This window comes from Megascapheus bottae, chromosome 17, assembly GCF_031878675.1.
Source record: "Megascapheus bottae isolate mThoBot1 chromosome 17, mThoBot2.hap1, whole genome shotgun sequence".
Taxonomy (NCBI): Eukaryota; Metazoa; Chordata; class Mammalia; order Rodentia; family Geomyidae; genus Megascapheus; species Megascapheus bottae.
In genome coordinates, this window is record NC_143525.1 from 35,244,084 (window position 1) to 35,258,312 (window position 14,229).

General features: G+C 50.4%; 2 protein-coding genes across 2 annotated transcripts; both read right to left on the reverse strand.

The window, feature by feature from the left end:
* Window positions 1–2,027: 2,027 nt before the first annotated feature.
* Krt35 (keratin 35) lies at window positions 2,028–5,951 on the reverse strand. Its single transcript, XM_090350837.1, has 7 exons — window positions 5,401–5,951; window positions 4,224–4,306; window positions 3,840–3,996; window positions 3,569–3,730; window positions 3,187–3,312; window positions 2,669–2,889; window positions 2,028–2,368 (listed from the first exon to the last, which is right to left on the reverse strand). Exons 1-7 carry the CDS (start codon window positions 5,869–5,871, stop codon window positions 2,221–2,223), a joined length of 1,368 nt encoding a protein of 455 aa, XP_090206963.1. The 5' UTR covers window positions 5,872–5,951; the 3' UTR covers window positions 2,028–2,220.
* Window positions 5,952–8,513: 2,562 nt separating this feature from the next.
* Krt36 (keratin 36) lies at window positions 8,514–12,457 on the reverse strand. Its single transcript, XM_090351722.1, has 7 exons — window positions 12,008–12,457; window positions 11,125–11,207; window positions 10,717–10,873; window positions 10,071–10,232; window positions 9,845–9,970; window positions 9,445–9,665; window positions 8,514–8,709 (listed from the first exon to the last, which is right to left on the reverse strand). Exons 1-7 carry the CDS (start codon window positions 12,455–12,457, stop codon window positions 8,514–8,516), a joined length of 1,395 nt encoding a protein of 464 aa, XP_090207848.1.
* Between the last annotated feature and the right edge of the window lie 1,772 nt (window positions 12,458–14,229).

Here is a 14,229-nt window from a genome sequence, read left to right on the forward strand (position 1 = left end):
TTGAGGCTGAGATTAAATGGCCGGGGATGGCTCCCATGGTGGGCAGGGATGGCTTACTGTGGGATCTCCTCAGAGAAGGGACACTCTGCTCAGAATGATCTAAGCCAAGAGACCAGGACTGGTATCCCCCATTATAGGAGCTTGGACATTCCCTTAAAGCAGCATCCCAGGCCAGTGTTACAATCCTGACTGAAAAAGCATGGATTCACACATTGCATGCTTCATGTGATACATGACGTGGCCACCGTGTTTTCCTCAGGACTGGTCAGTCAGAATTAGATTGTCAATGATGTAAGTGCATATTCCATACAGCTTGCCTGCTGTATCTGGACCATTCAGAAACGAAATCCCAGTCGGGAAAAATAGACAACCATCCTAGAGTCTCCACTAGAAGAGAGAGTCAAGACCAAGCAGTTTCTAAATGCCTGTTACAGGGAGGGCTCAAGAGGAAACTATGATTCAGAAACTGCTACTCCTGCTTCTACATACTGTGGAGGTGAGGCTGAGGTCTGAACTCAGATGGGTCTGACTCCATGTCCTAATCCTTTGTTCCTTACCCTAACTGCACAGGTGTCAGGAAAGAGGGAGACCCAGTGAATCCCCATTCCAAGGCCGCCTCTCCCGCAACGTTCTGTGTTTGGTGAAGGCTTGTTGAACACAGCAGGAATGATCCTGCTGAGAGAGGGATCCATGGCAAAAATCAGCCCAAGGTGTTCCTCAGAGACCGGAGTCAGGGAATGAGGACAGCCAAAAGCAAAGGGACTAGCAGAGATCAGAGGCCCAAGCTTCTTGTACACTTGTCTGAAAGGAGAAAAAGAATCTATAGTTGAGTCAGAATGAACTCTACAGACATCCTACAAGAGAAAGTCTCAGATCTGCCTAGTAAGCACCTTTCATCAGGTTGGTATCAACCTTGGCACTGTGACACACGCTGTGTGTGTGTGTGTGTGTGTGTGTGTGTGTGTGTGTGTGTGTGTGTGTGTGTGTAAGTCCCTTTGTGCTCTTGCCCAGCTTTTTTTGCTCATTGCTGGCACTCAATGACTTAAACCATGTCCCTAGTAGTTCCAAAGAAACCAATGGGCTATTTGGAGATGCTGAAGTTGTGTCAGACCTTTTAATATCACTCAGGCTCCTTAGCAAGTGTGCTTGGCATCTTGGAGGGACACATGCCCTCCTCTTTAGCTCTGAAAGCACTGCCATCAATCTGCCCTTTTTCCAGTGGAACTGGTAGAACTCAGTCCATTTGGGGAAGATATTCTGAATATAAATGAAATTTTTCAAAGCTGAGAAGCTATGAGTTCCCACGTTCTTGCTCCTTATCTGATGCAAAAAAAAAAAAACCCATAGGTGACCTTGCAGGAGCTTCATAATGATGAGACCATCTAGTTAGGGGTGGACACACCGATAGTCTTCTATGTGAGGATGGGCGGGGGGGGTGTTCATTTTGAAGGAGGAGGGGTTGTTGAACTGTTTGTGAAAGTACTGCATCAGAAGAGAGGAGTTGGTGGAAATGTACCCCCATAAAATTACCCAGGATGTTGTCTCGCTGCTCTCATGAGGACCACAGACATGAGGCTATTCAAGTGGTCTAACACACTTTCAGTCATTTTTTCCCAGCTTTTTCCAGTCCTCTGTTGGAATCTGAAGCATTGGCTGCGCAAACAGAGGGATCACAGGAGAGGTCTGGTTCCACCTGTCACATTGGCAGCTTGGAGAAAAGTCTTCATCAGAGCAGCCAATCAGTAGATCAAACCATGGGCTTCTAAAAACCCCAGAAAGGGACATAGAGATTCTCTCCTCCACAGCCCCAAATCACTCTTGGCCAAACATTCTCCATTCATCTGCCCAATAGTCCAGCAGGGACACAAAGCAACTCATAAATGATGCCAAGTCAGTCATCAGAGCCAGAACAAATGTATTTTATTGCTCTACCAAAAGCTACATTTCAAAACCTAATGGAACATACCCAGAAAGAAAGCCTCCCCGCCCCCCCCCCCCCCCCCCCCGTGCAGGATGAAGTGAGAATCAAGACCTCTGGGGTAGCCAGCCTTAGTAGCAAGCCCTGAGAAACTAAGGCATATATTTGCAGTGATTTCCTCTTAAGGCTTGGACCATGGAGTCTTCATGAAGCCAGGGGTTTGGGCTGAAAAAGTTGGAGTTAACTGGATGACAGGTCCAACACCCAGAAACAATGGCTGTGGACTTGAGGATCAGGCACTCTCAGAACCTGCCCCCTGGACAGGGCACACAAACAGCGCGGGGGCTACCTGTGGTTCGGGCTAGACTAGGACCACAGGAGGTAGCAGGAAGACAGGAGAGGCGTGACTTAGAGGGCGAGTAGTCAGGGGCACACGGGTTACACGGGAGCCTAGAAGACAGAAAAGAGCTTGGTTAGGATGATTTTCCATTTGCTGTTTTCAGTCATTTCCAAACCTCCCAGAATGTGCAAAATAGAAGGCGCCACCTTTAGAATCACCCAATCCTGCCCCCTTAGCCAAAGGAGAAAACAGACCCAGAGAAGCAAAAGACCAGCTAGAATAGCATGATGACTTTGTGCCAAGAGCAGAGCCTAAAACTACCCAGGGCTACTGACCCCCTCACATCAAGCTCTTCCCAGACTCAGGTGGTCTCCCACATATTCAGAGAGACCTCACGCAGTGACACTCACTTGCAGTCCTCGCTCTCCAGCAGGCCCCGGTACGTGTTGATCTCACACTCCAGCCGGGCCTTGACATCCAGCAGCACCTGGTACTCCTGGTTCTGGCGCTCCAGGTCAGACCGGATCTCAGACAGCTGAGACTCCACGTTGGTAATCATGCATTGCATCTGGGACAGCTGGGAGCTGTAGCGGGCCTCAGTCTCCACCAAAGTGGAGTCCAAAGCATCTCTCTGCATGGGTAAAAGACTCATTTGAGATGAGCCAACCAACCTCCTTAGCCTCCTTAATCCAGACAGTATCTCCACTGATGGCATCTCTGAGTAGCTGACAGTTCCTCAGAGGATAGATCTGTCTAGACACACAGAGGAGCTGCTGTCAGGACACGTCTTCGGGTTTTTCACCATTGGGGTGTTTGTGAATTGAGGACTTGGCATCTATTTATCCTATCTGCCCCCTGAGGTCAGAGCATCTGGAGTGATGCTCTCAGGCTTAGACCAGATGCAACTCCACCCCACCTCAGAACTTACCATGCTCTGCTGAGCCTGCAACTCGATCTCCAAGGAGTTGACTGTGCGTCTCAGCTCCATGATGTCTGCCTGGCAGGACTGCAGCTGCTCTGAACTGGACACCACCTGCTGATTCAGCTCCTCAGTCTGAAACACACATACCCGGGATCTTGTCAGGAATCCTGGGGACTTGGCTTCAAGGATCTACAGAGGTTCTTTAGGATCCTGACTAAAAGGCCTTCCAGATTACCTGACTGATCCGGCCCATTCATTTCCCTGCTCACTGCATAGCAGACAAGCTAGTCAAGACAGTGCCAGGGAGTCAGCTGAGAGTTGTGCTCCAGGCTGGCTTCCGTGTATCTGACATACGTCACTATTGGACAGCCTGCTTCCCCTTACCCACCTGAGTGTCAAACCAGTCTTCAGCATCCCGGCGGTTGTTCTCCACCAATGTCTCATACTGGCACCGCATTTCATCCAGAACACGGTTCAAGTCCACGGGTGGGGCAGCATCCACCTCCACATTAAGCCGGTCACCAAGCTGGCAACGCAGCGAGGTCACTTCCTACGTCACAGACAAAGGTCCACATGAGCAGCCTGGCTCCCCCACATTCACCTCCCCCTCCTTCCCCAGGCCCATCTCTTCCCTATGTCCCCTCCTCCTCCACACTCACCTCCTCATGGTTTTTCTTGAGGCAGAGCAGCTCCTCCTTCAGAGACTCCACTTGGGCCTCCAGGTCGGCCTTGCACAGGGTCAGGTCATCCAGGATCCTGCGCAGGCCGTTGATGTCGGCCTCCACCAACTGCCGCAGTGACAGCTCTGTCTCATACCTATAGACACAGAACAGGACACCTGCTGCTGCATTTCCTTTCCTAGGTAGGGCAGGGCCTCACCCAGGCTAGCCTAGTGCTGTAAGCCTTCATGTCTCAGTGACTTGAGTGCAGCCAAAATCCTGAGTCCAGACATCACTACTGTCCAGTTATACACACACACACACACACACACACACACACACACACACACACACACACACCCCACCACCACCACCACCACTCACTTGGTCCTGAAGTCATCTGCAGCCAGCTTAGCATTGTCAATCTGCACCACCAGCCTGGCGTTCTCTGCCTTGCTGCCCAGGGTCTAGGGATATAGAGAAATGGCTTCAGTATAAGCCTCACCGGTGGGAGCTGCCCAGCTCTGGCAGGAGCTGCTGCTGAAGGGAGATTCAGTTTTCCATCCTCCATTCCCTAGATGGGTTGCAGGCACTGCACTGCAGGGAACAAGACTAAGAAGTGTCTATAGTCCTTCCCCGTGTGCGTCCATCTGTAGCCTGGGGCTAGAGGGAAGGATCCGGATGCTAATGAGGCTAGGCTTCACCGACCTTCCTGTCTCCCTGACCTACCAGAGGCCCAATGCAGGTCAATGCCAACAGCAAACCCTATGATTCTCTGGTTATAAATGGGACCCTCTCAAGAGCCAGCTATGACTTTCAAAGACTGCTGTCTGGCTGAGGGTTGCCTATGAGGAAAATAAGCAGCTGGGAACACATCAAATGCATTTACCTTTTCCTTTCTTTTCTTTGGAGGGAAGATAGTTCTAGGGATTGAACTCAGGCAGGGTCTGTACCACTTGAGCCCTGCCTCCATGTCTCCTTTTTGTGTTAGTTATATCAGAGGTAGGTTATTAATTTATATCTGGCTGTAATCTTCCTACTTGTGCTTTCCCCGTGGCCCTGAGAATGACAGGGTAACCCCCAGTGTCCCCAGCCATTGTGCTTTCCTAAAGCTGGGAAAATTAACATGCAACCACACCCAGTGCAAAGATGGAGATGGAGTCTTGTAAACTGTTATGTCCAAACCCACCTCAAACCATGATCCCTCAATCTCTGCCTCCCAAATAAATAGAACTACAGGCTTGAGCCATCATACCCAACTCCATTTACCTTTAAAAAATGAGGAAATGAAAACTCAAAGAGGTGTATAAAAAATAGTACCCAAGAACATACCACTCATTCATTCACACAACTCATGTTCAAACTCAGGCTCTACTAAATGCCACCTAGTCTACCTGACCAAGCAGAGCCTCAATAGAATGAGCTCATGATGCTTCCCTCCTGAGGTAATTATGAGGAATAAAAAAGGTCACAGTCATAAACACATCCCACGGGATCAGGGCTAGCACCACAGAGCTAGTGACATCACACTGCTGTATCCAAGCCACCCCCAGCCTCTCACCTTCTTCTGGAGTTCCTCAATGGTCCGGAAGTAGGATTGGTAGTCAGGACACATGTAGGGCACCTGTTGCTCACACCACTCCCGGATACGGCTCTCCAGGCTGGCGTTCTCCTGCTCCAGCTGGCGTACCTTCTCCAGATAGCTGGCCAGGCGGTCATTCAGAGACTGCATGGTCTCCTTCTCATTACCAGTAAGGATTCCCTCCCCAAACCAGCCCCCTCCCATGCTGTAGTTGCCAGAAAAGCCTCCACTGGGGAAGCAGAGAGCAGGGAGGCAACTGGTCAACCTGTAGCTGCTTCTGCCCATCCCTGCTGAACATACTGAGAAACTCCGGGCCCCACGGGAGACATTGGGGAGCTTGCAAGAACTGCTGGAGTAAATTTTGGACACACGAGTAGAACCCTCTCCAGTCCCCCCTGGACTCTTGAGGGACCCTGAGGAGAAGCTGGCCTTGAGGCATTTGGAAGCCATTCCCACAGCAGCCCAGACACAAGCAAGCAGTAATCTTAGAGACCAGACACCCCAATGTGGAAAAGCTGCTCCTCCACCAGGCTTTATATCTTGGGCCTCAGGGGGCGTGGGTTGGCCTTTACAAAGTGTTTTCTCCTTATTAAAGTTAATACCACTTTCTCTCAAACCCCCTCATTAACCAGTTATTTGGTTTCCTGTGAATAGTTCCTGGCCTCATAAAATAGGAGCCCCACTGGACTGATGGATTCGTGAAGACTCACCCCCACTCTGCTTTGTCCCTGGGAAGACCATGTCTCTCTGTCAGTTCTTCAAAGCAGCTTGTCATCAGACCTCAGCTTCCTCTTTAGGCAGGCGTGGGAATCCAGCCACAGTCTTGTCCGTTCTAGCTCTGCCTCCTTTGATGGGCTGGCTCCAAAGGAAAAGCAAACATAGGTTGCGAAAAAGCCTGGGTCTCCCAGTTCAGGCAGACAGACATAAAAGGCTCTTGGATTGGCCCAGAAGATATAGCCATGGTGACCAGAAATCCCAATTTCCCCAGGACTTTGATGGAATCTAAGGAATCCTCAATCCTGGACCAAGAAAGACATTCTAGAACCCTTAGTAACGTTGCAGAGTGGACACTGCTCCACCTGTTGACCTGAACCATGGACCAGGTACATGTGTTTAGGGCTGTCCAATGCACAGCTCCCATGAGTCACTGCGCCCCTTACACTCCCATGTGTCACTATGCATACCCCTTCCACACCCAGAAACCCTGTGTGACAAGCACTGGCCAGCACATAGTTCTAGAGTCCCCTTGGCTACCTCAGTCTCTCCCCTCTGAGAGATCAGCACCAAAGTATTCAGCTGAGCTGAGAGTCTAGATGGGCTTCCGTGAGGGAAATGGGCCACCTTTATTTAGAAAGCACGAAAGAGATCAACTGGCTTGGACTCCAGTAGCACATTTCCTCTGAGAGAAATTCTATAAAATGTCATGTTTCACATCATCTCCTTCCTGGTATAAGGGATGGAACAAATGGAATTAGAGTCAAAAGCCCAGTAGCTCACACCTTTAATCTTACCTACTCAAGAGGCTGAAATCCAAAGATTGTGATTCGAAGCCTGCCCAGGCAGGAAAGCCTATGACATTCTTAAGTCCAAATAACCATACACAGCCAGACCGATAGACAGACAGACAGACAGGCACGCACACACACACACACACACACACACACCCTGCCAAAGCATTCCATAGGTCACCCCCTACTACACAAGCATTGTATTCGGCTCTGTTTGTACATCAACCAGTGGTCACAGGTAGAAATAAGTTGAGGTGCTGGGTGAGACTGAGCATAAGGGAGGTGCTCTGAACAATTAATGTCTAAGCAAGGAGGCATTGCACAGGGCAGTCATGCGTGAGATACACCTGTGAATGTTCTCTATAAGTTGTCAAATGATTGTAGAATGGAAAGCCCTAAGCCAGACGTGGTGATGTATGTGCCTAATCCCAGGACCCAGGAAGCTGAGGCAGAAAGATCACAAGGTTGGCACCAGACTGGATTGCCTTGGTAGACTCTGTCTCAAAGATGGGAAGACCTGGATGGTGGGAGAAGGCAAGAGTGGCATGATTACCCATCACAACTCTGCCATGTGGTCTGTCTGCCCAAACAGAAGTCTCAGCAGCTAAGTAATGGCCAGGTCTCTGCCACTTACCACAGTGCTGCTTCTCTGGATCTGTGTTCTCAACTGAACAATGAGTCAACAGACGAAGGAGCCAGTGTGGGGCCATCAAAATCCTCATGGGTCCTACTTCTCTCATCAGCAGGGTGTCCAGAACCTGGCCTAGTTAAGTCCCACCACCAGAGCTGCAGGGCTCGGTACTGGAATCTGGCCACATTGATCTCTGCTCCATGCCAAGGTCTGGCTGTCTCTTTTCAACATTGTTTGAGCCCCTCCACCGTGAGGTCGCTGAGACCATCTCACTTCCCACGTTGTGATGGAAGTGTGAACTGGCCCACCCTCTCTACCTTTCCCCTTCCGGCTCATTCCAGCCCTAATCTCTGACATGGTTCGCTCAGTCTGGCTGCCTGAATGGAACCCAGTGTCTTGGTAGCAGGGAGATAGCTAGGCAAGGGAGGAGAAGATGGGGGGTCCAGCAGGAAAACCTTTTGCCTCAGATCACCCTTGAGTGGGTGTCCACAGGCAGAGCTTAGCTGGGAACTGTGCTCAGTACCCATCCAGATGGGACCAGCGCCTGCTCTGGCTGACCACTCCCTGAGACATCCCTGGCATTAAATATTGTAAATGACCGCCACGTGCTACCCCTCAGAGCTAGCAAAGAGCCTTGAAACCAAACCTAGAAACTTTACAGCCTCTCCTGCTCCAACATTTCACTAGCTAACCATGGGAGAATCCACAGAACCAGCCAGGGTCGAGTTTGCTATGCCAAGAGGACACGCTTTATTGGGTACATTTCCAGGGGAACCTGGGTTGGCTTGGAAAGTGCAATCAAGATCAGAAGCATAATACAAGAAGAGTGTTGGTAGAAAAACCTGCTAAGCAGAGGGACCCCCTAGGGAAGTGCAGGATCATGTAGCAGCCAGGAGCCTTGCGGGGTGTCCTCTTCCCCTGATGCCAGCCCTGGCCCAAGAGCTGGTGGCTGGTCACAGAGGACAGGGCTGCACGTGCTCCCTGGAAGAAATGACCTTCCCATCTCTGATCTCTTCAGTGATGGTGCGGATCTGGGTGCTGACTTGAGGAGCTGGGGTGCAGGACCCAGTGGGGGCACAGGGTGTAGAAGCGACGAAGGGCACTCTCACAGCAGGCTTGCATTCCGTGGAACAAGGGTGGGCAGGAAGCCTGAGGAAATTAAATCATGCATCACGGGTACAGTTGGCAAGGGGGCACTGAGCTGAGGTTGGTGTGAAATAGATAAGAGAGAATTGAGGAATCAGTGGGTGCTGACAACCAACGGCCTCAGACCATGGAAAACCCCAGAGGATGTTCATGGAAAACCCCTCCCTCTGTGGAAATCCCTGAGGTTGAAAAAGTCAATGGAAACAGCTGGAGAGGACATTAGAAGTTCCCAGGAATTTACAGGGGGATATAGCTGTGTAGTGGAGTACTTGCCTATCATGCTCAAAGCCCTGGATTCAATCCCCACCTCCACAAAAACCAAAACCAATCAAACATTAAAAAAGAAAAAGGCCAGGAGTTTGGCCCAGTGGTAGAGTGCTTGCCTGGCATACAGGAAGACTCAGATTCAATTTCTTGGTACCACATACATAGGAAAAAGGCCAGAAATGGTGCTATGGCTCAAGTGGTAGAGCTCTAACCTTGAGAAAGTCCAAGGGCAGTGCTCAGGCTCTGAGCTCAAGCCCAAGGCTGGCAAAAAAAAAAAAAGTTCAAGAAGCAGGTAGTTGGCCCATCCCCCTGAAACCCCAGAAGAATTCTGTCTCAGCTTTGGCTCTATCACCTTCATCTTTGTGACAACCACGTAAGAGAATGATATCTTCCATGTCACATGGTAGGGAGAGGTAGTAAAGCCCTTCCCCCAGCCCAGCTCTCAAGGCTCAGAACCAAGAGCCCACTCACTTGCAATCTTCACCCTCCAGCAGACGGCGGTAGGTGGCAATTTCTGATTCTAGTCTGGCCTTGACATCCAGCAACACCTGGTACTCATGATTCTGTCTCTCCAGGTCACAGCGGATCTCGGCCAACTGGGACTCCACATTGGTGATCAGACATTGCATCTGAGCTAGCTGGGAGCCGTAGCGGGCCTCTGTCTCAGTCAGAGTGGATTCCAGAGAATTCCGCTGTGATGGGAAAGAGAAAGAATTGCTGAGAGGAAGGAATCCCACCCACCCTACTACTTAGATCACTGGGTACCTCCATGGGGCTGTGACGAGGCCCCATGAGAGCCCATAGACTGAAATGGTTAAGTCAGGAGGCCTGTTCTGAGCTGTGGCTGCTCACTCCGTCAAAAGTCACCCACCATGCTCTGCTGGGCTTGTAGCTCAATCTCCAGGGCATTGACTGTGCGTCTCAGCTCAATGATCTCTGTCTGGCAGCACTGCAACTGCTCCGAGCTGGACACCACTTGCTGATTAAGCTCTTCCGTCTGCAGTGCATGAGAAGATGCAGATGACAGTAAGACCACAGAAAGCTCCTTGAAAGGCTCAGCCCCATACCCCAGGAGTTAGAGTCCCAGGCTGCCCCACCTGGGTGTTGAACCATGCTTCAACATCTCTGCGGTTGTTCTCCACCAGGGTCTCATACTGACATCTCATATCATCCAGAATCTTGTTGAGATCCACTGGTGGGGCAGCATCCACCTCCACGTTCAGTCGGTCCCCAAGTTGGCAGCGGAGTGTATTGACTTCCTACAGTGAGGGAGATGGTGGAAGGCTTGAGGGGTCAACTGGCCTGTGCTCAAATGCTCTTTCCCACTGCCAGCTATGTGCCATTAAATACCCATTTAACTTTTTGGCCTCCAGCGGGCATGTACCTACCTCTGGGGTACTTGGAAGATTTAAGTGGGATACTATGAGTACATTGAACTCACACAAGAACCCACATGGAGTTTGAGTACCATAGGCAAGAAAGTGGACTCTCTGTGAGTGTGATCCCAGGCAAGTGACTTTGAACCTGTGTGCCACAACCTTCTAGTCTAGGAGATGGAGCTTGGAATAGTATCTAACTCAGGGTTACTGGGAGGATAAAAAAAATAATAATAATGAAATACAAGGGTTTGCTCTACTTCCTGGCACTCAAGCCCAAAAGCCAGCAGGGGCATGTCGGCTGGATGGGAACCATGGCAGGAGGAGGGATGGATGGCATGGTCAGAAGGCACCAATCTGGCCTCACCTCCTCATGATTCTTCTTGAGGCAGAGCAGCTCCTCCTTCAGGGACTCCACCTGTGCTTCTAAATCAGCCTTGCACAGGGTCAGCTCGTCCAGGATTCTGCGCAGGCCATTGATGTCGGCCTCCACCAGCTGCCTCAGGGACAGCTCCGTCTCGTACCTGTAGGCACAGAACCCTACCAAGTCTGCAGCAAAGGGAGGCCAGACCTGGGCAAGGAGAACTCTTGTGCTTCCATGTCTGACTCAGGGGTGAAAATTCCCAAGAGGAATCCAGAGCCCAGCAACCTTTCCATATTCACAGGTCCATCTTGCTTTATTCCCATAGAACCAGCTCCCAAAAATAGGGAACAGAGGCCAAACAGAAACCCAGCAAACCTCCCACCCCTGGCTCTTTCCCAGTCAGCTACTTACTTGGTCCGGAAATCGTCCGCAGCCAGCTTGGCATTGTCGATCTGCAGGACCAGCCTGGCGTTCTCAGATTTTGTCAGAAGGATCTGCAGAACAAGAGATTTCTGGTGAACTGAATGAAGAAGGCCAGCTGTGTAAGGGTAGCGGGGAGAGACGTAATTCTAAGTGTATAATCCCTGCCCAGAACCTGGAGCCTGGATATGGAGGAAGCATGAGCCCCAGAAGGGACATCACAGAGACATCAGAAGCCATCGAGCTTGACTCCATAGCCTCCAGTGTGACCCCATGAGATTTATCAGCATGTGACAGACCTGGATTCGAGTTCTGCATCCAATCTCACAAAGTAACCTTGGGTAAGTTTCTGGAAATCTCAAAATTCAACCTCTGCCAGACACAAGTAGCTCATACCTGCAACCTAGCTTCCCAAAGGCTTGAGATTTGAGGATCAAGGTTTCTAAGCCAGCGCAGGCATTTGGATTACCTAATTCAAGAGACTCTGATCTCTAATGAACCCACAAAACACCAAACTAGAAGTGTGGTTCAAGAGACAGAAACCAGTCTTTAGCAAAGACCTATGTACAAGTATAAGACACTGAGTTCAGAGTCCAATACACACACACACACATACACACACACTTTTTTTTTAACTTCTCTATCAGATGAGCCCAATAACACCCCCTTTTTCCAAGGGATGGCTGGAAAACTGACACAAGTGAAGATAAGCCTGGGTCCCATACAAAACCAAAGCCCTAAAGACAAAAGTGTGCCCTTCCAGGAGAATTTCCTATAAACTACAGTTCTCATCCGGGAAGATGAACAACACAGAGGCTGCCCCCGTCCTGTGGAACAGAGCTTCTCGGTTGAATAGAGGCCAGGTCACAGATACCTTCTGCTGGAAGTCCTCGATGGTCTTGAAGTAAGACTGGTAGTCGGGGCAGATGTACGGAATCTGACTCTCGTACCACTCCCGGATGCGGCACTCCAGTGCCGCGTTGTCCTGCTCCAGCTGCCGCACTTTCTCCAGGTAATTGGCCAGCCGATCGTTCAGGAACTGCATGGTCTCCTTCTCATTGCCATTGAAGGCGCCCTCACACAACCAACTCCCAGTCCCGACAAAGCCAGAGGGATGGCACCCAGAGGCCAGGTAGGAGCCGGAAAAGCAGCTCCCAATACCAGACAGGCTCGTCCTAAAGGAAGAGACGGACCCTGCAGTACCACAGGGCCTACAGGAGCCCCCAGAGCGGAGGGAAGGCACCCGAGAGAAACCACCTGCTGCGCCACAGAGGCCCTTGACAGAGCCAGTGGAGAAAGTCGATGTGCAAATCTGGGTGGTCATGATGCTAGTATGGAAGGTGTTAGCTTAGCAAGGAGCTCAGGTTCTGGCTTCCCCAGGCCTCCCTCCACGTTTATATACACTGTCTATGGGGTGTTGCCATGTTACACATCTTGGAAAGCCTGTTTCCTATCCCAGAAAACTAATCTCACCAGAATGTAATTTTTTTTGGCAACCCATCCAGAATTCCTTTCCTTGTTTAAAAAAAAAAAAAGTTGAATTTGGTTTGCTAAGTCAGGACTCTGCTGTTGTCACTTCCTAGCAGAATGAATTTTATTGCCTCTTCAAAGAGTCTTTGCCCCAGATCCCATAAGCTGGGAGTGGCCTCACACAGGACACTGGGTTGCTGCTCTCCCTCCTTCTCTGCCTTCTCCTATCCCCCACTTTCATAGCAGCTCATCTACAACAGCACTGCCCTGAGCCACTGGGCAGAAAAAAAAAAACAGATCAAAGCAAAATACAATTCATGGTTACACCTGCTGTGTGCTGATAATGTCTGCCTTTTACCAAGGTGGAAACTGGGGCTTGCCGTGGTTCAAAATGTGGCAGAGTTTGGCTCCAAAAGGAGAACTCTCTGGCACCGATTCACTGCCCACCCCCATGCTTCTCCACACAACCAAGATCAAGTGCAGGTAGACAGAATTTAGAACTAGGAGAGCCAGGCTCCCATCCTAGCTGTGCTGATGTCACTGAGCACATGGCTTCTTCTCGGGGATCCTCCGTGTCCTCGTGGCAGTGAATGGCAAAGCCCATCCTGTTGTCTTGCCTGTTTTGTACAGATCTAAGCAAGCTCGGACAAAACAGAAGTAAATGCTTTAAAGTCACTTGGCAGCTGTAGATGAGTTGGTTAGGCTAAAGGACAGTTTCTGGTGCTGGCTTATGATTGAGCCAGCAAAGGGTCACAGGAGTGAGCCCTCCTATGGGGTTGCTGAGTGGCTGTACTCTCTAGATGTAACATGATGGTGGTGAGGAAGAGGGTAGCTTGGAGGCAAGACTTAGTCCCTGAATGCGTTACTGTCACTCTCTTGCCATTATGGAGTCTACTGCTTGACCGACGGAAGGAGCCAGCAATCCTGTTCATGCTATCAGCTTCCTGAGTCACTCAGACCTGAACAGGTCACAGAGGTGGCCAACAGCAAAGGAACCAAAAGCTACATAAGTAACAAATAGAGTCAAGCTGAGAATTAAGGACAAAGAAACCCCATCTTGAGGGGTGCTGGTAGCTCACACCTGCAATCCTAGATGCTCAGGAGGCTGAGATCTGAGGATCCGGGTTTAAAGCCAGCCCAGTAGATAAATCTGAGGGACTCTTATCTCCAAGGAACCAGCAAAAAGTCAGAAGTGCAAGTGTGGCTCAAGCATAGCATGAGTTCAAAGCTCTAAGGTCAATCCCCAGAACCAGCATGAAAGGAAAGGAAGGAGTGGGGGAGGGGGAAGAGAGGGAAGATGGAAGGAAGGAAGGAAGGAAGGAAGGAAGGAAGGAAGGAAGGAAGGAAGGAAGGAAGGAAGGAAGGAAGGAAGGAAGGAAGGAAAAGAGGGAGGGAGAAGGGAGAGAGGGAGGAAGGGAGAGAGGAAAGGAAGGAGGGAGGGAGGAAGGAAGAAAGATAAGGGGAGGAGAAGACAGGAAAGGGAAGGGGAAGGGAGGAGATGGAAGGAAAAAGAAGGGAAGGGAAGGAATGAGGAGAGGAGAGAAGAAGAGGAGGAGATAAGAGAGGAAATGAGAGGAGAAGAGAGGAGATGAGAGGACAGAAGAGAAGGGTGAGGGGAGGAGAGGA

Excerpts from the sequence above, each read along its gene's own strand:
- Krt35 (XM_090350837.1), bottom strand. The coding sequence starts at position 5,871 with ATGGCTTCCAAATGCCTCAAGGCCAGCTTCTCCTCAGGGTCCCTCAAG. Across the intron at positions 4,307-5,400 it reads TTGAGGAACTCCAGAAGAAG|ACCCTGGGCAGCAAGGCAGA; the intron begins GTGAGAGGCTGG and ends CTATATCCCTAG. Across the intron at positions 2,890-3,186 it reads TGCAGGCTCAGCAGAGCATG|AGAGATGCTTTGGACTCCAC; the intron begins GTAAGTTCTGAG and ends TTACCCATGCAG.
- Krt36 (XM_090351722.1), bottom strand. The coding sequence starts at position 12,457 with ATGACCACCCAGATTTGCACATCGACTTTCTCCACTGGCTCTGTCAAG. Across the intron at positions 9,971-10,070 it reads AAGCATGGTTCAACACCCAG|ACGGAAGAGCTTAATCAGCA; the intron begins GTGGGGCAGCCT and ends CATGCACTGCAG. Across the intron at positions 9,666-9,844 it reads TACAAGCCCAGCAGAGCATG|CGGAATTCTCTGGAATCCAC; the intron begins GTGGGTGACTTT and ends TTCCCATCACAG.